We start from the raw sequence: 27,981 nt of genomic DNA on the forward strand, positions 1-27,981 counted from the left end.
TCATTATTTATTGTACTTCCAACGTTCAAACTAGGGCACAGTATAGCATCAGAAGTATCTATATTTTCTTCTACGAAATGATCCCCAACTATGCCAGCTTTGTGCTCCTACCCGAAAGTTGAAATATTTTTACGCCATTTTTCTAATTCGTATGGAAACTGATCTAAATGACGTCTTTATAGCAATGAAATATTTAATTAAGAAACCAAAAAAATTGAGTCGCTGTTCATTGTCAGAGGTACATCTTGTTAACACAGCACTGTCAATTATTGGGTCTGGTGTGCCTCGCAGGTAACTACCTAAACCGCATAAAAACGGGTAAATATATGTGGTCGTGCAAATCCTCTTGCATCCAAACAATGGGTGATCCTGAACAGTTCGCATAAACGAATAGTTTGCCTATATAGATGAAAACGTTGAACACTCCTACAAGTTTCGACGCCCCTGAGGACATTTAACATTCTATGACAACTCTTCGAGCAAAAAGATAAGAGCAAAACACTATATTTATCGAAAATATGCGTGAAACTAAAATATCCCATTGTTTATAGCTCAGAAATAATTGGAAAATACATAAATTAACTGCAAAACTAAGTCAACGGTAAGGCTGTGGTAAAGGTGATTACACTGGTTAGTACTTGGCATATTACGATGATTTCGTTTGACGATGCACCCAAACGAACATCCCCACAACGTGTGGTACGGACTTAGTTCTGTGACACAAGATCCGGGTTCGATTCCTACCTTCGCCTAATGAGTCCCAAAGGTCGTGAAGTGGAATTTTGTGGTGTGTTGTTATATATATATATATATATATATATATATATAACCAGGGGGGGGCTCCGCTTAGATAGTAATTCGCGCCCCCCGGGTTACAAAATCCTGGATACGCCCCTGTACAGTTGTCTGATGATCGCTCAACGCGTGAAATTCAAAAACTCTCAACATATATATATTATATACGTTGGAAAATGATTCCCCATAAAAAAGTGAAATAAAATCACTGCTGTTGGAAATGCTATCTAAGACTTCATTAGGGTTACGTTGAGCACGTTGTGCTGGGTCATGACGATGACTTAGCATTTTTGTTTTATTTACGCGGGACAAAATATTGAAAGCGAGGTTTCCACCAAAACGTTTCTCTCCGGTCTATGGGGTGGGTGGGGGAGTGAGGGGGGGGGGAGTGGAATAGGAGCAACTTTTTATATGTCAGCGGGCCTATACAACTCAGTCAGATGAGGGTGAGAGACATGATGGAAAATGCCGGTCTCCAATTCCTATAAGACCCTTTATCAGGGGGCACTGACAGAAGGGGTAAAAGTTGAAAAAAACACCCTTTATTTCTAGCATTCCTCTTCCATCTACATCTATGTATTTTATTAGCCTCTGCGAAAGGACGTGTCATGGGCGGGAAGAGGATAGGAAGGGGAGCAGGAGAGGACTATAGCGAGGCTGAAGACTGGGGGTGTACGTGGACGCAAGGTGTCTACTACCACAACATTTGTGTTACCTTTAGCTGGAGCGCATTGGGGCGGATGGGGTGAAGTGAAGTGGAATGAAGTATGCATGGGAAACTTTCTTATAACGTCAGGAAGCCGCCTGTCGGTCAAGGGTTAGGGGCAGAGACTTTATGGGAAATGGCGGTCTTCACCTTAAGATAAAAAACCTTTATAAGGTGTTATGAATGAAGGGGTAAAAATTGGGGGAGGTGGGGGGGGGGGTGGGTACGAAAACCACACAGACAGATATACAATATTACAATAGCTGCTTTCATTTATTTCTAGAGTTCGTCTTCAATCTCAGTTTACACTATGCCCCGTGACATATAGATCTATTTTTGTCTTTTCATGTTTAACGGTTACATCGTATTCTGCTATAGATAAGTGCAGGTATACACATCATGCAGATCGGGGACATTTACACCATACAATCTTTAAACCCACTCTAAAGTTATCTCTAGACCAACTTTGTTGAGACATGATCGTAATGAATATTTATGTTTCAATTGCAGTGTATATTCCTTTTAAATAATAGATTTAAGCCGTTTATTTATTTAAGTATGTGGAAACACATGTATCGCGGACGACTGAGTGACCAGGTCTGGAACATTTGCTCTCTGTGAAGTGAAAAACCCAGTATTTCTTTTGTTATTTTTTCTTCGTTGATCATCGCATACCGAAATTTGATACCATGGAAATTTACATTTGGTTACCAGTACTAGAGGATATTCATTCAGGTAGCTTTATGACACACTAACCGGGGTTTTGTTTCCTTCTTAGATAAATCGATAACACCAACTTGTCCATTTAATTAGGCCTAAGCATAATAGTCAAGCCTTCATGCTCATCTGTGCCATTGTCTTCAGAAAATCGAGTGCAAATAAAGTTGTATATTGTTCGCGCAATTGGTACTAACATAAATCAGAATATGATTGTGAGGTCGATTACTACTGTTGTAGTTTTAACGTGTCATCTATAAACATACATGTTATTATTTACATTACATATACTGTATATGATATACATATAGTCATTAAACCAATGTTATACCTATATTTACTCCAATTTTGCACCACTTCTGTCTGAATATGATATGAACTTGAATAACTTTCCTGTAGGGATAGAGCTGCATATTACACAAACAAATTCCGAGATGGGCTTATATATTTGTCACATGGACCACGTCTGGGAAATAGGGTAGACCTGTCTTGAAATATGAAATGTTATACCTTATTTCACCAAAATCACACCCAGAACGATTAACATATAAACTTAAATTAAAAAAATGTTAACGACTAACATTATTTTTGGGGACAGAGTTTGGCCAGTTAATTAACCCACTAATTAGCTGCAGCCAAATGTAGCGTATAATTACTTCATGGCTTAAACTGTTGTAACGTCAAGTTTACTTGACTTAGAGTGACATCATTCATTGAATGCACAACAAGATATCCAGTTTCTTGGTGAAGATCATGGTTAAATGCTTGATGGGGAGAAGGAGGGGGACACGAAGAGAAAGGTAGGGAAGTGGATGGATAGGAGGTAAGGGGGAGGGGCATATAAGACGATTGTGCATGCTAGCTGCACAGAGATGTCCAGTAAGATCTTGGCTTTCGCTTCCTTGGACAATCGAAGCATCTGTTTCTCCCTGTCTTAAGTTATTTTATAAATATTCAAGACTAGCTTACGTTTGTGATTGTATCCATTACAACGAGTATGATTGGAGGATATTGGAAATAAGATTTTTGAATAATGCGATCGAAAGATCTTTTATCATTAAATAATCATTGCGTTGTTAAATCTCATGGCGTTCTAGTCTAGAATGACGTAACTGGCCTTTTCTTGATCCACTGAGATATTTTCTCCTCTGACTTGAAGCGATCCAAGAAAGCCGCAAGATGAGGATGGTCTTTCAAATCGAGGCCTCCAAGCCCCAGACCAATCACAGCTGGTATTAAGTCATGAAGTATACAAAACACTTGTACATCAGCGAGAGAAATCTGTCCAAGAAATAAAGAAATGTAGAAAACATGTTTTAAGTAAACCAAAGAGAAATTATTTATCCTCGTTCATTCTCTTTGAGGGTCACAATAGTTTAGGGTATAATTACCAAGTCCCTGAAGATCACCAATTTGCGTTTTATTACCAATGATCTAAACGTCACGTGTACCTCACACCTTTCCCTCTCATCATCCCCATACCACTTCCCCATTTCACCCTATGTCAACCCCATATATTTCCCAATTCCCCTTCCTGAAGTCCTCACAGTCGAACGGATACATGTCGAAATATAAAGCAGCTATATATCTGAATACAATATGTTTACATGTCCGGTAAGATAATGGAAGTGTACCCCAGGGGCGTATCCAGGATTTTCTAACCCGGGGGGAGGGGGGGCGCGAATAACTATCTAAGCGGAGCGCCACCATCGGTTGGCGCGCAGCGTACAAGAAAATTTCTGGTTTTGATACCCCCCAGATCACCGGAAATGGCACTTCTCGGGCTTGAAAATGACCAACCAGATGTACACTTTTTGCCTGAGAATCAAGTATTTCCCAATAGTTTTTTTTTTCCATTCATAACCTTTTTGAAGATTGTCACCATTCACACATCATGTTCGACCTCATCGCATGTCCTGTGGATCATTGCTTTTGTAGGTTGCGTTGCGGCCCACAATACCAGTCAGCCCCACTTTTCAAGGTTTTAAGCCCATTATTTGTTCAGAATTTGAAAATTCACATTTCTCGTGAATAAACTCACTTCAAAACATACCCATTATGTTGCACAAAATTCATCTATGCAGCCCCTAATTCGCCATTACATAATGTAAAAGACAGTTTTGACATAATTGGACCTCCATGCTTTTCTCCATCTACATAAGACATTTCGTTTTTTACACTAGCATCCCGCGGCATACTGCGCAACTTTCACGGACCGTACGGTACACGATGGCATGCGATATAATAACCGATGCTTGGTTAATGATATTGACATTACCAAGTTGAACGCGCGCGGAGCGCGCGAAAATGTTTGGATATTTTTTTCGGGCAAGTCGTTACAGCCTCCAAATCAAATTTGGGTTCTAGGCCCATGACTAAACACATAGACAGTTTTGAGGCTGTTCTTCCTGCAACGCCATTTTCATGCTCATTGATATGATGTGATATCTGCTGTTTGCTTTAAAAATTCGAACAGGCGCGTAGCGAGGAATTTGCCAAGGGAGGGGCCTTTAGGTAAACTATCTAAGCGTAGCGCCACACTGAGTTGACGCGAAGCGTACAAGAACATTTTGGCCGAAAATGCCTCCCAGATCGCTGGAAATTGTTCTTCCCAGGCCTTGTAAGTTGCATCTAAGCATTTTCTATTAGAAATTACTAGCGATATCATAAAAAAAATTTGCTCAAGGGGGGGGGGGCGGTCGCCCTCTTCGCGAAATGCGTCATGTTCCCCGACGACACGGTCGAGTTCGAGACCAGCCACAGTTGGTTTCATAGCACAATTCTACAATTGTTTAAGGCGTATATACACACACACGCGTTATGATACACCATATACAGTAGATACATTAGTGAGAGAGGAAAAATGGAAACGTCAAAAATGGAGTTGTCGGTGTAAGGGGTAGGGTGAGGCGCACGCCCCTTCCGAAATCCTTGATCCGTCGCTGGCTACCATGTGTATATGGAAGGGATCAGCGCTGTAATGATGTCACTGTTCCTTTTTCTCTTCCCGGTGTCTTGGCGTTTTCCTTTTACTCCCTCCTTTTCTCCTTTTTCTCTCTTTCTTCTTTTTCTTTTCTTTTCCTTCCTCTCCTCCTCCTCTTTTCCCCCCTCTTTTTCCCTCCTCTTTTTTCTCTTTTTTTTCCCTCCTCTTTTTCTTACCCGGGGGGCGCGCGCCCCCAACGCCCCCCTGGATACGCGCCTGCACCCTGTTCCCTTTCTACCATTATACCCCCCCCCCCTCCCTCATTACCATCATTATCTTTATAAGAGGTAGTCCTTCTGTTCTTCTTACCTTATCTCCAACAAACCATTGCTTTCCTTCGTTGTTTTTTAACAGGAGCTTCTCGAGAATGCTGAATCGCTTCGGAAATTTCTCCGCTGAGAGAGTCTTTATTAGGTCTGCCTGCATGGTATACAAAGTAGTTCAAAAACAGAAGAACCTTTGTTGAGTATTAAAGCGAAAAGTTTGATGCTAAGTTCAAATGGGGGGGGGCAGTGTTGGGGTGGGTGGGGGGTGGGTCCACTGGAAGGGGCAGTGCTCTCCTTTCATACCTATTCTGATCATGTTGTAAGTGTTTTTAAGTTTAAGCTTAAAACCGTCCGTACACTTGTTAATGAAGCGCAGGACGTGTTCATATTATGATAACGAGAAAGTCCTCGAATGTGATTAAGTATTTGTGCGACAAATGACCGCAATATCAACAGAGGATAAAGACATAGGAAATTTTATTTGAATTTGAATTTTTTGAAATTCTATGAGATTCAACTTTGTGTTTCATAGATAGAAGAGACATTATGAAGAACCACGTAAACAATAACACCTGTTTGTCACCTTCTTTGCCTGATCACTTTCGATAAAGATCTTCCCAAGGTCTGGATCAAACTCAGAAACTGTTTCCGTGACAACGTCAACTTTGGCACATTCGCAAGCGTCCGATGGATAGAACCCTGTATGAGGCAAACGCAAAAATATTTCAATTAATGTTTCACGCGTATGGAAAGAGATAATGAACGTATAGGAAATGGTCCTGCAGTTGTAACAGTATCTGTCGATTTTGCGAGAGAATTGTCATAAATATCGATGAAAAGCCTCTTTGTTCTTGACCATTTAACGGTCAGGACGGTGCAAAAAACCTTATAAAATTATCAGAGCAGAGTATTTAACAAATTTCATTATATTTATGATAGGCTACTCGATCAGTTCAATAAATCAATTTAGTTAATATAGCTAGTATAACTGCTTTGTTACCGAAACCAGAAAGATTTTTGTTGTTGTTAGAAGTCGTTCTGTATATGGCAAAGATGGGAAATGTATACAGGAGTCTAACGGACTAGTAGCAAACAATTGATTACACATAATACATGAAGTATAGGCATATCCACGTTTTCCGCGTATCGGCAACCTCCTTATACGACGATTTCGACTGACAACCTTCGACTGAGTTCGACCGGAACACAGGAGACCACTTGTTCCAGTCAAACGCTTAATATATATCTAGAAAGGTTTAACGAGGAAAGGAGAATTTAGAAGTTACAGGTGGAAGCTCATCAATGGTGTATGTTGTATATTTGTTAATGACTGTAATACGTATGATAGACTCACCATGCACTCTACCAACATATCTGTAAATGGCCGCACTTTGTGGTAACTGCTTTCCGTCAACTTCCAGAACGGGCAATTGGCCCAAACCAGTGGCTGTGAAAAAATGTATTAAAATAGGTTTGACCATTGAGAAGAAATTTGTGAAAATTCATTATAAACATATAAACTATTACAGGAGAGTGAATTAGCACCATATCATTGGTCGACATTGAGACACTTCCGATGAACAGATTTCCCGAGCAGCTGCATAAGATTTAATTCCATATTTGAAAGAGATCATAGTTTTAATGACTCTACACACATACACGGTTGTATAAATCTAAATATGACATCATCAAACCATTATACTACTTTTTTAAGAACAAGTCGCCAGGAAAGAACCTGGGCACGAAAACCAAACTACCGAACGACTGATCCGCTCTCAACCCCAGTCCCCTTGCATCGGGGTTCTGACTGTGTGATCATCGTCAGGTGTGCATCACCATTCCCCTCGAAAGGGAACAGATACTACACATGATCTTAGCCAAAAGGCTGAGAAGCGATCAAACCATTATACTAGAAATGTTAGTGCTTTTCTTTTTTCTTCATAAACAATGTTTTGACAGAGACGGGTTTTAAATTCTTAATCCAACATACTGTAGTGCTGAACATTGTAATGAACGGAAACCTTGTGTAGGTAAACAAACCATAATTGTAGTTGTACAACAAGTCTCTGGAAACTAATTGACAGAGACACTGCTGAGATATTTTTAAACAGTATACCAGCATTACTTTTAATGCCAACACAGTGTGTGTGTTTGGGAGGGGAGGGGGAGGGGGAGGGGAATGGTGATATTTCCACGTCACACGATTGACAAAAGGTCGACCCTTGACGTGACTTTTAAAACCCGATAAACTCCTAAAATCTATCCAGATTAAAACCTTTGAAAACTGTAAAATGCTCTTAATGCAACCATTCACTCCGTTTGACCAGGGAGCTGCTACTGGGCACCTGGCACACAGTTACATGCGCGTAAATACATACGCATGCGCATATACGCGTATCTCTCCGCCCCTTTTACAAGGTTTGTTCGACTGAAAATGGGCACGTCATAAAAAACAGTGTGACTGAGCGCTAGAACGTACGGGTAATATAGACTGGATTGACTGTACGTAAAATATCAATTATAACATGATTAGCTGTGCACAGAACTGTAAGTTGACCGATGATTTCATTAATCAAAGAGAATTATCTCCTTAAATTGTTAAAACCTATCATCGATCATTAAAGATAAATTATACGAAATTGACCCAGAAACGTTAATGATTATTATACTAATCAGAGGCACTTACTTGCTTTAATCTCTTTCCATTGGTCCTGGCTAACCCTGTTGTCTTCGTATTCTACCCCGGCTAGTTCGAACATGTACCTGACGGGCTCGGCCCTGGCCATCAGATCAAAATAAATCAGTTTATAGCTCGACATGGTTCACAAATATGTCTTGACTCTTCACCGATAGAAAATAACTGGGAATGTCGGTTGATAAACGTTGTGTTCAAACTGCACGGGGTTTGTTATACACGGTTAAAAATTGTTCCTATGACAGGCACACGTGATATTAGAACGTAACGGCATACAACACCGCTGGTCACCACAACTCAGACAGATGGAAAATACAGAAAGTTTGTAAGGAGCAAATTGTATACGAACTTTGTACACTACGAAGATAACATCGCATAGTTGTTTGCTGATACTATTATTAATAAATTCGAACAACGGTCGACCAACCGGCATTTACAGTGGCGTGACGATGACGTGGCATTTCTTTATAATATGCGGGTCAAAAATCTCAAAATAGGTAAATAATTGTCAATAGATTGTGTATATTGTAGATTTCCTGACGTGTTGTGTGCAAAGGGGCGATGTTAAGGGGTTTGGGACAGTCTAACAGGGCTGTGCTGCAGAGAAGCAGCTCAGTCCCTGGTTAGACTCTAATGTTTCTGGTTAAATTGGTATTGTGTTTAACGCGACACAATGTTTATAATCCTTCCAGGGAATATTGGTGGGCACTTGTTGGACTAACTAGAATTTGTGGATACAAGTCAAGTAGAGATTTATTTGAAGTGGTTATAGCCACTCAATACAATCTAGCGTGACAGTATCGTTTCATACAGAGACTTAACAAATGGCGTACTTATCAAGAGAGTGGTGTTAAGAATTAGTAAACGGTGAGATCGGGGCCGGATTAAGCTCGTGGGAGGCCTGGGGTCAGCTTGGTGGTGGGGGCCCCCTCTAGCAACTTTTGAACTACTGAGTGACGGTACTGGTGTCCGCCATATGCTCATTGTAACGATGTTATGGCACTTAAATTGACAAAAATCAAACCCATCTTTACAATAACATATTGAGAGGTCGTTTAGGCTTTTTTTTATTTCTCAAATCAAACAAATTTATTATTATGCAGGCGCGTATCCAGGATTTTCAAACCCGGGGGGCGCGAATTACTATCTAAGCGGAGCGCCACCATCGGTTGGCGCGCAGCGTACAAGAAAATTTCTTGTTTTGAAACCCCCCAGATCACCGGAAACGGCACTTCTCGGGCTTGAAATGACCAACCAGATGTACACTTTTTGCCTGAGAACCAAGTATTTCCTAATAGTTTTTTTTTTCATCCATAACTTTTTTGAAGATTGTCAACCCTGCACACATCGATCATGTTCGACCTGATCGCATCTCCTGTGGGTCTTTGCTTTTGTAGGTGATTCTACGTCGCGGCCCACAATACCCGTCAGCCCCACTTTTCAAGGTTTCAAGCCCCATTTTTGTTCAGAATTTGAAAATTCACATATCTCGTGAATAAACTCACTTCAAAACATACCCATAATGTTGTACAAAATTTCATCATGATGGACAACCAATATAGAAAAACTTCCTTCAACCCCTAACAGACCGGTCAAAATTGCACGAGTAGAGGGAAGTGTGATGCAGAATGTTGGTCAGAAATTTTCTAAAATTCAGACGCAGTTAATTTATTGATGTAGAAATATTAAAACCTCTTATAACGGCTATTATAAAACTTGGTTGAAGGAAATGAAAAAATAGCAGATATTTCCGAAAGCGAACACTACACACATAGGCGTAGGAGGCGCGGTGGCAGTGGCGGAGCTAGGGGTATTGGTCAGGAGTGGCGAGAATGGTCTGTAGGGGCGCTTTCGACACTATCTAAGCGGAGCGCCACCACTGGTTGGCGCGTAGCGTATACAGAAAATTTTTGGGTCAAGATACTCCCTAGATCGCCGGAAATGACCCTTTCCGGGCCTGGCTAATTTGCAGATAGACGAAGAATAAGGTGTCATCGCCAAATTACACCAACAAAATGTGACAAATGTCAATAAGTAGATGAGAGCGCAATAAAAAAGTCAATAATCACGAACAAGTAAAAAGTGGTAAAGAGCTGAAAAAGGCGCCAGCAGTCCATTTGAGTCCGTCAGGGGGGGGGGGGGCATCCGCCCCCTGACCGTATGGACGCTCCGCCACTGCGCGGCGGGGGTGCAGCCCCTAATTCGCCATTACTAATGTAAAAGAGAGTTTTGACATAATTGGACCTCCATGCTTTTTATGCATCTACATGAGACATGTCGTTGTTTACATTAACATCCCGCGGTATACTGCGCAATTTTAACGGACCGTACGGTACACGATGGCATGCGATTTAATAAACGATGCTTGCTTATAGGTTTAATAACATGAACAGGTTGAACACGCGCGAAGCGCGCGAAAACTGTTGGTTATTTTTTCAGGCAAGTCGGACAATTTTGAGGCTTTTCATCCAGGAACGCCATTTTCATGCTCACTAATATGATGTGATATCTGTTGTTTGCGTTACAATTTCGAACAGTCGCGTAGCGAGGAATTTGCCAAGGGAGGGGCGAAGCCTGTAGGCAAATTATCTAAGCGTAGCGCCACCATAGGTTGGCGTGAAGCGTACAAGAAAATTTTGGCCGAAAATGTCTCCCAGATCGCTGGAAATGACACTTCCCAGGCCTTGTAAGTTGCCTCTAAGCACTTTCCATTTTGAAATTACTTAGCGATATCATTAAAAAAATGCTGAATGGGGGGGGGGGGGGGCTGGCGGTCGCCCCCATCCAAAAATGCGTCATGTTCCCCGACGACACGGTCGAGTTCGAGACCAGCCACAGTTGGTTTCATAGCACAATTCTACACACGCGTTATGATAGATCATATAAAGTATATATATATAGATCATTAGTGAGAGAGGAAAATGGAAACGTCAAAAAATGGAGTTGTCGGTGTAAGGGGTTTGGTAAGTCACACTTTTACGAAATCATTGATCCGTCACTGGCTACCCTTCAGCGCTGTAATGATGTCACTGTTCCTCTTTCTCTTCCCGGTGTCTTCGCGTTTTTCTTTTGCTCCCTCCTTTTCTCCTTTTTCTCTCTTCTTTTTCTTTTCCCTTCCTTCCTCTCCTTCCTCCTCTTTTTTCCCCTCTTTTTTCCTTCTTTTTCTTCTCTTTTTTTCTCTCCTCTGCTTCTTACCCGGGGGGCGCGCGCCCCCAACGCCCCCCCTGGATACGCACCTGTTATGTATGTTTAGTAAACTACTTGAGAATATGAAAATTTAGAATTTCATGCATCCAGATTCAGGCATAGTGAGAACTGTAAGACTAGGTGACCTTATAGTATATGATAAAACGACTTGGAGATGAATACCACATGGACTACATATTAGAATGTGTGTTTTTTATAATGATAGAAGAAATTGTGCGCATCGTAGGGATGTTATGGCACTAAAAAAAAATCAGTGGTGGGAGGCCCCTCTTGGTGGGAGGCCTGGGCCATGGCCCCTTCGCCCCTCTTGATCCGGCCCTGGGTGAGATGTTTGTAGGGCATACACGCTGGAATGACATACGCCATAAGGTAACGGTCTGTTGTTTTGGGAATGGATATTTCGATATCTCAGAACAGCAGACCTTTTCAGTACTGCTTTATACAACGTGTTGGAATATCACCTTTGATAGGCACGGTACTATGCTGCAGGTATAGGCCTACTGAAATAAGGACAGCAAGACTGAAGACGCACAGGTGTTACTGAATGAGAGATTTACACCGAAAGTTTTGTCTTCGATCCTTCCGTATATGTTGTTTTATCGGCAACTTTGAGCAACATAATGTTTGTGAGAAAAGTGAAGGCAACTACCTTTCATATACTATAGTTACACAGATAGCCTACAGTCCACTGGCATAAGCTCGCGAGAGACAGAGACTTTTATGGGCAATGGCGGTCACTGACAGAAGGGGTAAAAAATGAAAACACATACAAATAGTTACTTTCGCAAAATTTAATTTATTTCATTTCTAGAGTTCTTCTTCCATCTCCGAGTTTTCAGTGTACCTCGCCTACAACACGAGTGTATGTTTCATTAGCCACGCCTATACTAAATCTGCACGACACGTGGCATAGATCTCAGTTTATCTATCATGTTCTTCTATATATGATAATACATCCTTACATATCGGTGTACCTTGCTTTTAAGGTAAACAAATACACCAATGAATCTGAAAACTGGCTACTCTAAAATTGTTTCGAACTCGAGATACAAATGGCTGTGGAAATACATGTTGAGGGAAATATATTGAAATGTATAAATGCATGAAACTAAGACCCCGTTTCTTGATAAGGAAAGGAATTTGATTATATTATTACCACTGGTTTACCTAGAGGAGGATGGTTCATATTAAATGTCACCAATCCCATCCCATCCCCACCACCTCTCTCGAAACTCTCCTCGTCATCACGGTAAGAATGCTACGTAGGCTAATATGGAGTATTTGGTCTCTTTTCCAGGTAAGTGGCTATTTTTGGCAGTGCCTTAAAGCGAGCCACAAATCCTTCAAGAAGAGGGTAATCGCTCAAGGAGCAGGAACCAGGTTCTTTACCGGTAAACATTGCGAGACCATCATGAAGCATGGAGAAAGTTATCACGTCAGCTAGCGATAGCTGTCAGAGAAAAATAAGGAGAAATTTATTGCCATCTTGGTGCCATATCTTTCGGTTTTTAAAAACGAGATATGCCCTTTCCTCGCCCCCCCCCACACCCCTCTTACTCTATCTCTCTTGGACACCCCTCTCTCCCTCTCCCTCTCGATGTCTCTACTTTTATGGGAAGAATTCAAGCAAAAAATATGATATGAAGTAGACCGTTAAAAACCACTTCTGTTCAGCAAAAATGACCCTTTAGATAAGAGAGGTTAATCTCAATTAAAGAAGCTGGAATATATACTCAATAACACACAAGCCACTTGTAAGTTTCTCAGGTGTATACGTCAAAACTCAAGTGGAAATTTTTTTTTTGACAATGTTCTGCTGTGCAAATGAAGTAAAAAGAACCCGTTCTAATTCAGTAATTAAAATTTATAAAAACAAAGGATTAATATTACGATTAAGACCTACACTGAGGAGTAATTTTCATTAATTTAGCCTTAAAGGAACATTCCAGAGACTTAAATGTGTGAATCTTGAAAAATATGATGAACAATAGAAGTTTACTAGAACTAATTTTTGGGGGGTAGGGGGCGGGGACATTAACACGTCAAGACTAAAATCTGCCTTAAGTAATCATTAAAATAGTAGATGCACCTTCGCTTTGTCTATATATGATACACTGCGCAATACATTTGATCACAAAGCCGATACGCATACAATGCATAGTGTTAGGCCTATACTATTTTGTATATACTGTTCGCATAATTCCATGTATTGGTGGGGTAAATACGATAGACGCGTGCGGAGAAAATCGCTTACCTTATCACCAACAAACCAAGCTTTGCCCTCGTTGTTTTCCGACAGTATTTTTTCAAGATTTTCTTTCATTTTAGGAAACGTAACATCTTTTAAGTGTTTCATAAGTTCTTCCTGTTTAAATGAAAATGGAAAACACAATATAACTGAATAAACGAAGACGAAATTGTCTTTAATACAAAAAATTGAACATATTGAGCTCATTAGGAAAATGGTGTACTCTTAACAATCTAACGTAGATGAGGAGCATATATATATATAAATATAAATAAATATAAATAAATATAAATAAATATATATATATATATATATATATATATATATATATATATATATAAATATATATATATATATATATATAAATATATATATAAATATATATATATATATATATAAATATATATATATATATATATATATATATATATATATATATATATATATATATATATATATATATATATATATATATATATATATGTTGAGATTTATTTATGTTGAGACTAGTTGAGACTATAGTAGAACACTATTAGTTGTTACTCAGAGTTTCACACGTTGAGCGATCATCAGACAATTAAGACGTGTACATATTCAAATTATATTATATATTTATATATATATATTCGAATTAATCCTCATATGTTTTCGAATTAATACGTTTTTAATATTCGAATTAATACGTGGATATATTTAAGCCTTTTGATTGGATCATAATATATAAGCATATATGTTCGAATTAAGACGCGTACATACTCAAATTAATACGCGGATGTATTGTGCAGTGTTTTACCCACATGGCTTGCCATACGTGTGTATTTGATAACAATGACTCTGGATATTTCATATTTCATAGTCTTCATGTGATTAATTCTGTTTATGGCCCCTTCGATTGCTTAACGGGTAAATACATGAACAAAGATCATCATGATACTGAAATCCAGTGGCATGCTACGTTTCCTGCCCCCACTAAGACGAACCTCCCATATACTTCCTGTCTTCCAGTGTGTGCGGAAGAGGGGGGGGGGAGGGGTGTAACGTATCAAATCAAATTTGGATGAATTTTATGACCCGAGTGTACGCCTTTGCACCGCATCGGAGAGAAGTAAAAACGAACGTTCTACCAACAATTTCTGTCATAACTTGGGTCAATGATCCCTGAAAATGGTGGATTGAAATTTGAAAAAATATCAAAAATGTTTACTTTTTTCTCGGGAACCTGCTCGAAGAACCATTTTGTTGAATCAAAATCAGTGTCACTTATTGTTTCTATCACGACATCAACATGTGCACGTCCCAAGTTATCGGCAGGTAAAAAACCTTCATTATTAAAAGAAAAGTTAAAGGTTATGGTTGCATCGTACATGGCACAGTAATAATTGGTTTATAATTGGTTTAATAATCTGAAAGTTGCTATGTAGCGTTACGAACTTGAATGATACATCCAAAACATAACATGAACTTTGTAACGCTGTCCAGTAGGTAATAACGTCACCGCCCCCACCCCCCCCCCCCCGTCACTCCTTCATCTCCTCACCCTATCATCTTTTACTCTGGAGAGACAATAAACAATTAAATCGGGAGGTATCACAGTTTTTGTTTCACAGACAGGAGACTTGAGTAAGTCTAATATGACACCCAGAAATCACACAAATTTATCAAAGGTATCTTCAAATCAATTTCAGATATCTTAAAAAAAATTTCAGATATCTTGACTTCGATTTCAGGTATCTTTAAATACCACAGAATTTCTGATATCCGAATCAAATTTTTATATATCTCAAATCTTTACAGATATCTGAAATTCTTATTCAGATAACCCAATTTGAGTTTAGATATCTACAAATATTTTCAGAAATCTTGAAACCAATTTCAGATATCTTAAAGTGCCCACAAGGTCTTATATCTGAATTTAAAATGTTAGATAACTCAAATTCTTTTCAGATAACCAAATTTAAATTAAGATATTAACAATAAATTCAGATATCCTAAATATCAGATGACGTAAAATCAATTTCAGTTATTGTAAAGTAACCCAGAATTTATTATGTCTGAATGAAATTTTTTGATTTCTAAAATTGTTGTCAGATATCTGCACTAACATTGTTCCTACATTCCATACCGAGTTCACTACAACACATGGACTTACCGTGCTGGGCTGCAACAAATGTATAAATAGCCTTACTATGGGGCACCGTGATATCATCAACCTCAAGGACAGGCACTTGGCCAAAAGGCATGGCTGTTAATCGGATGAAAAATAAAACAAAATTACGATTTAAACAAGGTAACAAGTAAATTACCTCATGTATGGAACGCGAAAAGGGCAGCCATATTTCGTTGTCTAAACTAAGTTTGATGTTGTCTAAACTAAAGTTGTTGCTGCTGATTTACCATGCTATTGCTCATACTCACGTTGATGTCTAAAATTCCGTTGTCTAAACTTACGTCGTTGTCTAAACTTACGTTAAACTTAGCAACGAAATAAGTTTGCCCTTTTCGCGTTCCATACTCATGTTATGTCCGTATCTAATATATGCTTGAAAATAGTTCACCCCGCTGACACGGTGTGGATGAGAGCCATAAATTATTTTGCAATAGCGCCAGCTAAAATAATGATGCGTTAGTGACAACGTTAATGTTGATATGTTGTTGTACACCGTCAACAACCACCGCTACTGAGTCCATGCAGGTTGTATTTCTAAAGCACTTTAAGGTTTTTGAGAAATCATCCTCTAACCGTTTGAGGCTGATCACTTGAAGTGGCTGGAATTCAAAGTTTAACACACAGATCACTAGCAACACAAAGTTTAATAGGGAAACATATATGACACTTGTTGACTAAAGTAATAATTGTGCGTATACAATACGTTACTAATTTGTCAAGGACAATTGCATGTTGAATGTCATCCAATGGTTCTTTGTTGTCAAGATGAAACAGAAGTGAAGTAACAACAACATATTTTTGACGGAGTTATTAGAACTTTATAAGACAATGAATAAACATTAGTAGTTAGGTCTGTACTGATGAATATACATCGTTTTTTAATTTTTTCTTAACATATCAGTCCAGAGGTTTATCATACTTCAAAGCTGAATATGTATCAAAATACTTTATCTATCTATAGAAAACGCTACTATAGCACTCAATGTTTGTCTCTTTTCTTGAAGTTTTGTGCAAAATACTTCAGAACTGATTAATCTGCGATCACTGGTACATACGGTGGACAGCCGTGACGCTGTAAGGGCCCAAGTGTAGCGACAGGAACGACCCGCATGCAATATTCCATATTTCACCCAAGGTAACCTTGGGTAAGCGATTTAAAAAATATATATTTTGCACATCTATAGATGCCCGACCACAGCTGGTGGGGTCAGGAATTCAATCGAATTCTCATTGGGTATACGGAGAGAACCTTAAGAACTATAAATTGTGAACAGTATATTTAAAAAAAAAAGAAAACTGATGAATCAAACCATGGGCCTCTACGGTTATGTAGCCAATTTAGTTTGGCGACTGCACGTTTAATATCAATGATAAATGCTTCCTTCGGAGGCCGTTATCAGAAAATAGGTGAGGATTCCTTTCGTTACTTGTCACCCCACCCCCTGGGGCACGGCATTGGCTTAGTTTTATCCTACCTATGGACAGTGGTAATACGCACGGCAGGAATTGTCAACACAAGTTAACTTTTGGGGAGGATGGTATAGGGATGGGGTGGGTGTTTGACGGCGTTTGCATCCTTATCTTAGTTTTCGCTAAAAAAAAATATGTAGAAAATAAAACATGCACATTGTAAAGAAAGCGATTTTCATTAAATTACTCTGCATGTTCTAAAATAAAATGGTTACACTTACTTGCTTTCACTTTGGCAAATTCTTCCTGTGAGTAACGAATATCTTCATAGTCGACTCCATCAAGTGCAAACATGAAACGGACGGGTTCCGCTCTGCCTTTAGCGTCGAAATACTTCAGCCTGACCGACGGCATTTTATCTAGTCTGTAGATTAACCCAAAATATACTAAACAGTTGATGAGAATGTCTGAGAGACCTTTGATGGGAACCAGATCAAGAATCACTCCTCTCTAAAGATCTCTGTCGCTTTTAAAGTGCAAGGTTTGAAAAAAAGATTTACATATATACAGCGGGTTTCCGAATCCCCCCCCCCCATATAGAATGGTAACACCTAGTCGTTGGCAATCTTAGTTGTGATTGGTCACGCAAAAGATGAAAGCAAACATACGTCACGGTCGAATGCCAGTTTTTAATGGTACAAGAAACGTTATAAGACTTACTGTAAATCAAATATTTGAGAGGATTTTACAAAGTTGTTTGAGTTTACTTGGTCTCGACGATGGGTTTGTCATTTAAATTGTTATAGTCAAATGAGAGAGAGCACAGCTTACTGAAAATGAACAAATGTATGTGAGACTTTGAATGCGCGCTGATTTAATTACAAATAATAGAAAAGAAACAAGAGTTAGCCTCAGATCCAGAACTGACATGACCATAGATCTTGTGCCTCATCACCATCGATATCTTGAATAGTTTTCATAATAACATCTATCTGAGCGCCCCCACCCCGAGTCATCAGAAGGCAAGAAACCCGACGAAAAACCAAATTCTTTCATATATATAAGACATTTAACTATTCGATTTTTATATGAGATGGTTATGTTCTGTTATTCGTATTATTCATCGTTCACAATGTACCGTATCACCGTGTATTTCTGTAATACTAAGGTGTGCTTTTATATTGTAAGCTTTTACTCTTTTCTTATCATTATTACCAATTGTGTTCCATTCTGCATCCCATGAGAGCACATCATAGCGTACAGTGTATGTAAATATATGTAGGCCTAATATACACCAATAAGCCGTTTCTTCAACGTTAATGACCACACTCCCCCTCCCTTACGACCCATACATACACCCTGCACACACTCACTCGACTCAATCCGTACGGTTCTCCTTCCCCTGTCGTCGCCTTTAAATAAACAGCATGAGAGTGATTTTGATAATAATTGTGGGGGGTAGTATAGAAGTTTTTCACTATTAGTAGCCTTGACCATGAGTAATATACCCATGAGTTGAGCATATTAAATGTAAGAGTGAACCACTACTTAAGGTAAACACCCATGAGATGAGCATAGTAAACTGTAACAGTGAAACCACTACTTTAGGTATATACCCATGAGATGAGCATAGTAAACTGTAATAGTGAAACCACTACTTTAGGTATATACCCATGAGATGAGCATAGTAAACTGTTACAGTGAACCACTACTTTAGGTATATACCCATGAGATGAGCATAGTAAACTGTAATAGTGAAACCACTACTTTAGGTATATACCCATGAGATGAGCATAGTAAACTGTTACAGTGAACCAATACTTTAGGTCTACACCCATGAGATGAGCATAGTAAACTGTTACAGTGAAACCACTACTTTAGGTCTACACTCATGAGATGAGCATAGTAAACTGTTACAGTGAACCAATACTTTAGGTCTACACCCATGAGATGAGCATAGTAAACTGCTACAGTGAAACCACTACTCTATGGGTCTACACCTATGACGTGAGCATAATAAACTGTTACAGTGAAACCACTACTTTGGGTCTACACCAATTAGATGAGCATAGTAAACTGATACAGCGAAACCACTACTCTATATGTCTACACCTATGACGTAAGCATAGTGAACTGTTACAGTGAACCACTACTTTAGGTCTACACCTATGACGTGAGCATAGTAAACTGTTACAGTGAACCAATACAATAGGTCTACACCCATGATGTGCGCATAGTAAACTGTTACAGTGAAACCAATACTTAAGGTCTACACCCATGATATGAGCATAGTAAAATGTTACAGTGAAACCAATACTTTAGGTCTACACCCATGAGATGAGCATAGTAAACTGTAACAGTGAAACCACTACTTTAGGTATAGACCCATGACGTGAGCATCGTAAACTATTACAGTGAAACCACTTCTTTAGGTCTACACTCATGACGTGAGCATAGTAAACTGTAAGAGTGAACCACTACTTTACGTCTATACCAATTAGATGAGCATAGTAAACTGATACAGTGAAAACCACTACACTATAGGTCTACACCTATGACGTGAGCATAATAAACTGTTACAGTGAAACCACTACGTACTTTAGGTCTACACCCATGCATGAGATGAGCATAGTAAATCGTTACTAGTGAAAGCACTATTTTAGGTCTACGCCTGTGATGCGCATAGTAAACTGTCACAAACCATAACTTTAGGTCTTCCTTAGAAGCATGCATACAGTATGTTCATTTGTATAACCTCTTCTTAATTAGTAATTCCTTCTCGTTCCTTCCTACCCGTTTCGCTCGGTCAGATACGATCTCTGAGTCGTGTACACAGCTATTACGTAACGAATAAGTACACACATGTTTGAATATAGAGTTTGAATTTGTTTTAGAGATACGGCCATTGTTTGAATAGGACTCATTCTTCAAACAGATGAGTCAATAATAAACGGCTAGAGACGTTTAAAGCTAGCCTATCCGATCTTATTTGTATGTCTGTATGACACTCATATGCAGGCACTACAACATCTTCGTCCTATAAACTACCTTCATCTAATTCTCAATCATCACGAAAATCATAACAAAAGATATTCACGGGGTGTTTGAACAGCATGCACTACTGCCCCCCTCCCCCCCCCCTCCCCTTTGTTTGTTGGAATCATATCGTCCGAACATGCACTTCGAACTTATATAACTACTTATATAACTACTATAACTCATATAACTAACTACTAGCTCCACCCATTTACTTCCCACCAAGTGGACCAAAACTTAAATATTTGATGTTGATATTGTCAAATGGCCCAGTCGTATTAATGGCCATTGTATGTCTTAAGCACCAGTTGACAAAGAATACTGATTTGTATTGGTCCACTATCTTGCTAGTCCAAACAAGATTGTTACCGTATCAGCCCCGTCTTCGCTATAGATAAGTCACTGTATAGTGGATTTAGGGGCGAATTAATAACGTTACATATATTCGTTTTATGTCTGTAATATCTTTTAGATGTGAGAGCCGCAATACTTAGGCAAACTTCATAAAGAAACGCTATTGTTTCTCTCCATATGTCTAGCACTTGACTTCTTTTCTTGACTGAGATTTCAGTAATCGTGAATCTAAGGAAAAGGTATTAGCTTTAAAATGAATTATACATACCAGGGAGGTGTAACACCTTTTATTTTGCATATACGGGCATTACGTAATCACTGGATGGCTTCAGCGGAGCATGCACGGAACTCTTACAAGGGGATACGTTTGCTTCGGTTTTTACCGCCATGGCTTGATTAACATGTTAAGCTCTTGTTTATTTATGGCTTCTACACAATGTTATTGCATAATATTTCACTTCTCAGCATCTCCCTGACTGAATAATAGACAAATTTCCCTAGCAAAAAATGGGAAAAAAGTGTTTATTCTACCAAACCATACTATTATCCCCCGTAGGACCTCTTTCGAGATCGAACAGGGGTTGAGCTCTCCTCTCTCTTTACAAGGGGACTTAGACGTTTGCTTTTTAACGCTTTCCCATAAGCAATACAAAGATGAAAACAACACGTGGCATAGATTTTGTTCGCATAGTCCTATTAGAGTCTATCAATCCGCCCGGGTGTTCTCCTTCGGGAAAAGTGTCTTTTATAATATGTTATCAATCAAGGTCTGGTTTTTTCTGGCTTGCATGTTGATGAGCATGAATGGAATTGCATGTGGTGCCAAAATTTGAGTAAACTGAGGCAATTTTAGACGCCCTTTAGGCCTCCCGGGAGCAGCGTACGAAAATTGTACTTTTTAAGAAAAAGTCGCCCAGGAAAGAACCTGGGCACGAAAACCAAACTACCGAACGACTGATCTGCTCTCGGCCCCAGTCCCCTTGCATCGGGACTGTGACTGTGTGATCATCGTCGGGTCTTTATCACCATTCCCCTCGAAAGGGAACAGATAACTTCACATGATCTTAGCCAAAACGCCGAGAAGCGATCTTCGTACGAAAATTGTTTATTACTGAGTGAAGAGGTTTGTTTACAAGTGACGAAAACTTCAGGCTCTGATTACAAAATAATCTTCACGGACATGATGCGGAAAATTGATGGTGCCATGAATGGCCATCTTGTCAGCTATCCAGTGATGTTTAGCAAGAGCATAGGAACCGGGGGGGCTGGGAAAAAATGTGGAGGGGCGGAAGTATCATTCCGCCCCCTGGTTCGTAAGTCAGAAAACCCCTTTTTCATTTCCAAATGAGAAAAAAAATCTCATTTGGAGCACCAAATTGCATCTAAGGCCAGGTGAAAATACAAAATTAAGTTTACAAAATGGAGTGGGTGTTGAAGTGTGCTATATTGCACCAAATTGCATCTGAGGCCACCTGGAAATGCAAAAAATTCCAAAGGTGAGGGGGACACCCCCTCCCCGTAGACCCCTTCCCCCAGGCCGGCCATCAGTCTTCAGCCCCCCCCCCCCCACTCAAAAGTACCTTCCTACGCCACTGATGTTTAGCGTTTAGATACTGTGAACTTCTATCTAGACTTATAGACCACATCAATTTGGTGATTTAGTGTGCAATGGGGCTTTTAATGGGCGTATGCTACCTTTTGGTTAAGCTCATGTACAGTGTCTGTTACGCTACAAGGGGACTCGTGCCTTACAAACCTGACGATGATCACACAGTCACAGTCTCGATGCAACTTTTGGCCGGGGTTAAAGAGCGGATCAGTCGTTTGGTTTAGTGCCACTGAGGTTCTTTCTTTGGTGACACGTGGCATTCGTATCGTGCATTCCTTGCATTCGGCATGTTGCTTACAATCATGTGTAGTAGGCCTATCTATTCTTTTTCCAAGTTTTTCACAGGTTACTTCAATAAATCAGTCATTTTTCCACAAATAAATCAATAATAATAATAATTATAATAATATTATTATTATTATGATTCTTCTTCTTATTATTATGCTTATTTATATAGCGCATTATACCGACGGTCTCAATGCCCTTTGCAAGACACAAAATAAGTACAAAAATACAGAATAAAAGGATCGAAAAATGACAAGGTCCAATGACATGAACAGTACTATTTTATAGACGTTCATTCAAATACAACACAGCGCATGAAACGTTATTTTACCAATTTGTGAATATTATCTTCTAAATAAACCTTTGCACCACTCCTCCACACCCCACTGTATACGTAGATTTCTATATAGAGGGAAGCTCACATAAAAACTTTTAAAAAAAAATCAGGTTTTGTGAGTTTGCTCACCGAATTCGACGAAATGTGCCCAATCGCACAAGACGATATTTACATTGTTTAGCGGCCGTCTCGATAGGGATTAAATCAGCTAATACTTTCAGGAATGTTAGGTTACGTCATATTTATTCATCTTCGCTGACTGTGTCGACTAGGTTATGAAAGCTGTTGATGTTAGAGTCTCATGCGCATGCGCTTTCTGATACAATCTACGTGTTTTTTTTCCCCCTCTATACTCTCAGACGCCAGGGTCTGACTACAATCTAATACTAACGTCGACCTTTGTCCCAAAACGTTTGCTGGGGCGATTTTAGGTAAAACAAAGTTTGTCTAATGTTGTTTTCAATTATAATTAAGATTTATTGGTTCTAAGCACAGTGACTTTCAAATTTTAGTCTTTTGCTCAACTCTCTCCACCAAGCGCACACCCAAATGCTTCTCAAATTATTTTGTTCGGCTAGAGAAAAATGATGAAATCTCCATGAGAATAAAGTAAAAGGCATATAATACGGTTCTATTTGTTATATCCCTCTGTTAAAAGGTGAAAACTCCGAACGAAATGCCAAGAAAGAGTCATGGTGATATCAAAATATACGGTATGCTCATGCCGTGTTAAAATATACGGTAGGCTCATGCCATGTTAAAATATACGGTATGGTCATGCCATGTTAAAATATACCTACATTGTCTAAAATTATACTTCATTCGTGCAACACATATGCTGCCGTGATAAGAAATATGATCTACATTGTTTTAATGACATTTAAGTTGAGTCTGTAATTAATACGTATATATATTTGGACGTTTATTTCAAATCTTTCCTTTATCTAGGCAGGGACCTGTGATTTGATCCAACTAAGTAGCAGCTTTCTGATCTTAGAACGTCACGTTTGACACGTCATATATGATACCCCAGCGGATACTCATAGCTGGAACAGCAACTATACTGTTAGTGTCCCACAAGAGTAGTATCAGGTGGATGCCCCAAACCTCCCTGATCAAGTACGACATTAATAAGCCCAGCAATAATGTCACCAAACTGTCACCCCCCCCCCCCCCAACCATTGAGTTACACACTGAATCGTCAAAGTTAAACGTGGACGCTGAATTCCTCGTTCTCGCTAGGTAAATGCTACCCGTCATTGGATAGCTATCATGACCGTGTGGATCGTTAGCTATGAATGCCGCAAGTTTTCGTAACATGTATTAAACGCTATACCAATATATACGAAACAATCGAATACTATACACTGCTATTTAAAAACCTAAAATCATGTGGCCCCACTTGACCCACCCTTCGCATCACTGGAATGTACTTCCATTCACGCTCTTCAACATACAAGCCCACCACCCACCCCCCCCACACCACCCCCACAACAAAATCATGTTTGATACCATATTTAAAAAAAAAACAGTTCTTCTGTCCTTTTTAGAACATTTCCTGCAATGGAGTATATATACCCTATTTTGAGTATCATTTCTCCCAACTTTTCTTGTTTGTTCAGACAGGCTTTACATGATCAATGACGACACTATATAAACAAATAAAAAATCCAACATGCATTCAATTTTGGGGTAATAATAAAGATAATAATTATTATTATCAATTTTGGGGTGTCGACTTATAATTTTTGATTCCGAGTTAGGTTTATTGTTTTGATGTTGTTTTCTCCTCATTGAAATTAAAATTTTAATTAGCAACCCAATCGACAATTAGTATTTGTTTGACTAAAGGACTAATCTGCTTTCGTTTCCCTTTAAACCAAATTTAACCCTATTTGATTAGTTGAGATTAAGCCGATAAAGCTAATCCGAATATATGAAATCTAATCTAAACTATTCGCCATGACTCTGAACACGAACAAGAACACGAAGGCTATATCAGATTTGTACAGAGTTAGAACTCAGACTGAACTAACACACGCCTGCATGGATCATGCCCTGATAATTCTTCAAAGTGATAGATCGCAACCAGTCATCTATAATTATGTACTCGTAGTCTTTGAAAGTATAGTACGAATGCAAGATTAAGTACGCGTACTCGCGCTTATACTATTCCATATACTGTTGTACGCGCACTGCAAGTCTGGCGTACAGATATCATGTGTTACACGCGTTATACACCTTTGGGATTAATTTTCTGGCTTGACGATAGGACCGGGAGAGGGACAGAGGGATACATCCCGGACCCGGGCAAATGCGAGATAAGTATAATGTATTCAAATGTTACTTAAAGCAAATGAACACTGCCACTATAGTGGCGCAATCCCCTGGACCAGAACTGGCTCTTAACCGCCCTGGTAATTCTTCAAAATGATAGATCGCAACCAGTCATCTATAATTATAACTTTTGCACAATGATTGGTAAGTGACTCTATATACATAGTGACGCGAATTCGACTAAAAGGGAGGGCGTGTTACAAGTTGCAAAGTTCACTATAACGTGTTTAACATGTTCGCTATTTCGTTCTATCATCCGCTTAGGATCACTTAATTATCTTTCTTTGTGGAAAGAGAGGATTGGTCTCGAATTGCAATTCATCCATTTATATATGTATCATATGTATGAGTTTTGTTTATACTGTGCAAAACTTTATTTAACGGTTAGCAAATTTGATTTATGTTTTGCAAATATACAGTAGTTTATAGTTTTTAATGGATAATACATCCGGCTAGAGATTTAATTGAAATTATACAGTAAATATAAAATGTAAGGATTGAGGCACCGGTACAGCGATTAACAATAACTCGACATTGTATAGTATTGTAATTGTTTCCAGGCGCGGACCCAGGCGTGAAACCCTCCCTCCCCCTCCTTCCCCCTCATTCCCCTCCTTCCCCTCCTTCCCCTTCTTCCCCCACCCTTCGAAACATGAAAGTAGTTATTAACTTGCCTCAGAATGCATAATTTCACGTATAACTGCTTTCTTTGTTATCTGGGGAAGGAATCCCAGACATCCCTACATGGGAGTCGACTTTAGGGACCCCTGCAGGGCCACCCCCCACCCCCAGTGGCGTGAACAGGATTTCAATGGTGGCTGCAAATTCCACCGACTGATTTAGGTAAAGGATGAAACTATATGGAAGGGGCCAGAGGATAATGAAGGATTCTAGAGAAGGAGGGATGTATGACTGGGGTCATTGCAGCCGACTTTGTGTGTCGTTCAAAATGTCGCGTACACCCACCCGTAGCATTGGTCTAATATTCCCCAACTGAATGTAAACAAATCCCTCTAATGAACCATTTCCTCTCCGACTGACGTAGGAAGGTGTGGGGGGGGGGGACATTGGCGTACGCAGCAACATCATTCTTGACCCTTTCTGGAGGTAGCCTAAAATATATATCAACCGAACGTGTTGAAGACCTCGTTCGATTTATAAGTTTTTCTTTTTCTTGGTTTACGATGTTCATACCTCCTCGAAGACTTATCGAAAGTTACATCTACATTTGTGTTGGCAAAGCGGACTTCGGACCATATTGAAAAGCAAATATACAAGATAAGCAAGAATACTACAACAACATCTAAGACTAATCAAATGAAACATCCACCAGCTGGTTCACACTCAGAGGAACACTAAACTAGAACGACATTACACAGAGAACACACTTGTAGTCGCTACTAGAATCTTTCTTTTCTACGCAGTTTACTTATTTACAATGTAACATTATCATTGCGTTGTAATATCTTTCAATGGCAATCACTCACACAAAAGCAAAAAAAAAAAAAGTATGCCGTGACCAGGATTCGAACCTGGGTTATTACGGCCACAACGTAATGTCCTAACCTCTAGACGATCACGGCGAGCCACGTGGTGGATCTATGACAAACAGTATCTCAATCAATATATATATCTATCTATCATTCAATGATATGACGAGCAAATAGTTGTAAACAGAATATCATTTTAGGGCAAAAATACAAACGAAAGCAAAACATGCAGCCGCAGGGGCACTTAGGGTAATGAATTACAAAATTATTTTCCTTTCGAAGTTTTGAAGATTTGAACTTAAAAGCCAAAAAAAAAAACGTATGCCGTGACCAGGATTCGAACCTGGGTTATTACGGCCACAACGTAATGTCCTAACCTCTAGACGATCACGGCGAGCCACGTGGTGGATCTATGACAAACGGTATCTCAATCAATATATATATCTGTCTATCGCTGAATGATATGACGAGTAAATAATTGTAAACAGAATAACATTTAAGGGCAAAAAAAACAAACAAACAAACGAAAGCAAAACATGCAGCCGCAGGGGTATACTTATGGTAAGGAATTACAAAATTATTGTCCTTCCGACGTTTTGAAGATTTGAACTTATAAGCAAAAGAAAAAGTATGCCGTGACCAGGATTCGAACCTGGGTTATTACGGCCACAACGTAATGTCCTAACCTCTAGACGATCACGGCGAGCCACGTGGTGGATCTATGACAAACGGTATCTCAATCAATATATATATCTGTCTATCACTGAATGATATGACGAGTAAATAATTGTAAACAGAATAACATTTTAGGGCAAAAAACAAACGAAAACAAAACATGCAGCCGCAGGGGCACTTAGGGAAAGGAATTACAAATTATTGTCCTTTCGACGTTTTAAAGATGAACTTAAAAGCCAAAAAAAAAGTATGCCGTGACCAGGATTCGAACCTGGGTTATTACGGCCACAACGTAATGTCCTAACCTCTAGACGATCACGGCGAGCCACGTGGTGGATCTATGACAAACGGTATCTCAATCAATATATATATCTGTCTATCGCTGAATGATATGACGAGTAAATAATTGTAAACAGAATAACATTTTAGGGCAAAAAAAAACCCAAACGAAAACAAAACATGCAGCTGCAGGGGCACTTAGGGTAAGGAATTACAAATTATTGTCCTTTCGACGTTTTAAAGATGAACTTAAAAGCCAAAAAAAAGTATGCCGTGACCAGGATTCGAACCTGGGTTATTACGGCCACAACGTAATGTCCTAACCTCTAGACGATCACGGCGAGCCACGTGGTGGATCTATGACAAACGGTATCTCAATCAATAT

The 27,981-nt window shown here is 39.3% G+C and overlaps 2 protein-coding genes, 5 non-coding genes and 1 pseudogene across 7 annotated transcripts; all 8 read right to left on the reverse strand.

Moving 5' to 3' along the window:
• Positions 1-1,769: 1,769 nt before the first annotated feature.
• On the reverse strand, positions 1,770-8,573 carry LOC139968597 (S-crystallin SL11-like). Its single transcript, XM_071972745.1, has 5 exons — positions 8,154-8,573; positions 6,822-6,914; positions 6,051-6,166; positions 5,511-5,621; positions 1,770-3,499 (listed from the first exon to the last, which is right to left on the reverse strand). Exons 1-5 carry the CDS (start codon positions 8,284-8,286, stop codon positions 3,317-3,319), a joined length of 636 nt encoding a protein of 211 aa, XP_071828846.1. The 5' UTR covers positions 8,287-8,573; the 3' UTR covers positions 1,770-3,316.
• On the reverse strand, positions 7,263-7,364 carry LOC139969293 (U2 spliceosomal RNA; annotated as a pseudogene).
• A 3,572-nt stretch (positions 8,574-12,145) lies between the features above and the next one.
• On the reverse strand, positions 12,146-17,735 carry LOC139968598 (S-crystallin SL11-like). The gene is made up of 5 exons (XM_071972746.1): positions 17,476-17,735; positions 15,767-15,859; positions 14,822-14,937; positions 13,624-13,734; positions 12,146-12,819 (listed from the first exon to the last, which is right to left on the reverse strand). Exons 1-5 carry the CDS (start codon positions 17,606-17,608, stop codon positions 12,637-12,639), a joined length of 636 nt encoding a protein of 211 aa, XP_071828847.1. The 5' UTR covers positions 17,609-17,735; the 3' UTR covers positions 12,146-12,636.
• An 8,928-nt stretch (positions 17,736-26,663) lies between these two features.
• On the reverse strand, positions 26,664-26,735 carry Trnah-gug (transfer RNA histidin (anticodon GUG)). The gene has a single exon. It is a non-coding gene; the product is annotated as a tRNA-His (tRNA).
• Positions 26,736-26,964: 229 nt separating this feature from the next.
• On the reverse strand, positions 26,965-27,036 carry Trnah-gug (transfer RNA histidin (anticodon GUG)). Its single transcript has one exon. It is a non-coding gene; the product is annotated as a tRNA-His (tRNA).
• Positions 27,037-27,273: 237 nt separating this feature from the next.
• Trnah-gug (transfer RNA histidin (anticodon GUG)) lies at positions 27,274-27,345 on the reverse strand. Its single transcript has one exon. It is a non-coding gene; the product is annotated as a tRNA-His (tRNA).
• A 222-nt stretch (positions 27,346-27,567) lies between these two features.
• On the reverse strand, positions 27,568-27,639 carry Trnah-gug (transfer RNA histidin (anticodon GUG)). The gene has a single exon. It is a non-coding gene; the product is annotated as a tRNA-His (tRNA).
• Positions 27,640-27,865: 226 nt separating this feature from the next.
• Positions 27,866-27,937, reverse strand: Trnah-gug (transfer RNA histidin (anticodon GUG)). Its single transcript has one exon. It is a non-coding gene; the product is annotated as a tRNA-His (tRNA).
• Between the last annotated feature and the right edge of the window lie 44 nt (positions 27,938-27,981).

This window comes from Apostichopus japonicus, chromosome 6 (assembly GCF_037975245.1).
Source record: "Apostichopus japonicus isolate 1M-3 chromosome 6, ASM3797524v1, whole genome shotgun sequence".
Lineage (NCBI taxonomy): Eukaryota > Metazoa > Echinodermata > Holothuroidea > Aspidochirotida > Stichopodidae > Apostichopus > Apostichopus japonicus.

Bases quoted from the DNA above. Each gene is read 5' to 3' on its own strand.
- LOC139968597 (XM_071972745.1), bottom strand. From the start codon at position 8,286: ATGTCGAGCTATAAACTGATTTATTTTGATCTGATGGCCAGGGCCGAG. The intron at 6,915-8,153 runs GTAAGTGCCTCT...ATTTTTTCACAG, and splicing joins ATGGAAAGAGATTAAAGCAA to CCACTGGTTTGGGCCAATTG. The intron at 6,167-6,821 runs GTGAGTCTATCA...TGCCTCATACAG, and splicing joins ATATGTTGGTAGAGTGCATG to GGTTCTATCCATCGGACGCT.
- LOC139968598 (XM_071972746.1), bottom strand. From the start codon at position 17,608: ATGCCGTCGGTCAGGCTGAAGTATTTCGACGCTAAAGGCAGAGCGGAA. The intron at 14,938-15,766 runs GTAAGTCCATGT...TTAATAATGAAG, and splicing joins ATTTGTTGCAGCCCAGCACG to GTTTTTTACCTGCCGATAAC. The intron at 13,735-14,821 runs GTAAACATTTTT...TCATTTAAACAG, and splicing joins AGCAGGTTCCCGAGAAAAAA to GAAGAACTTATGAAACACTT.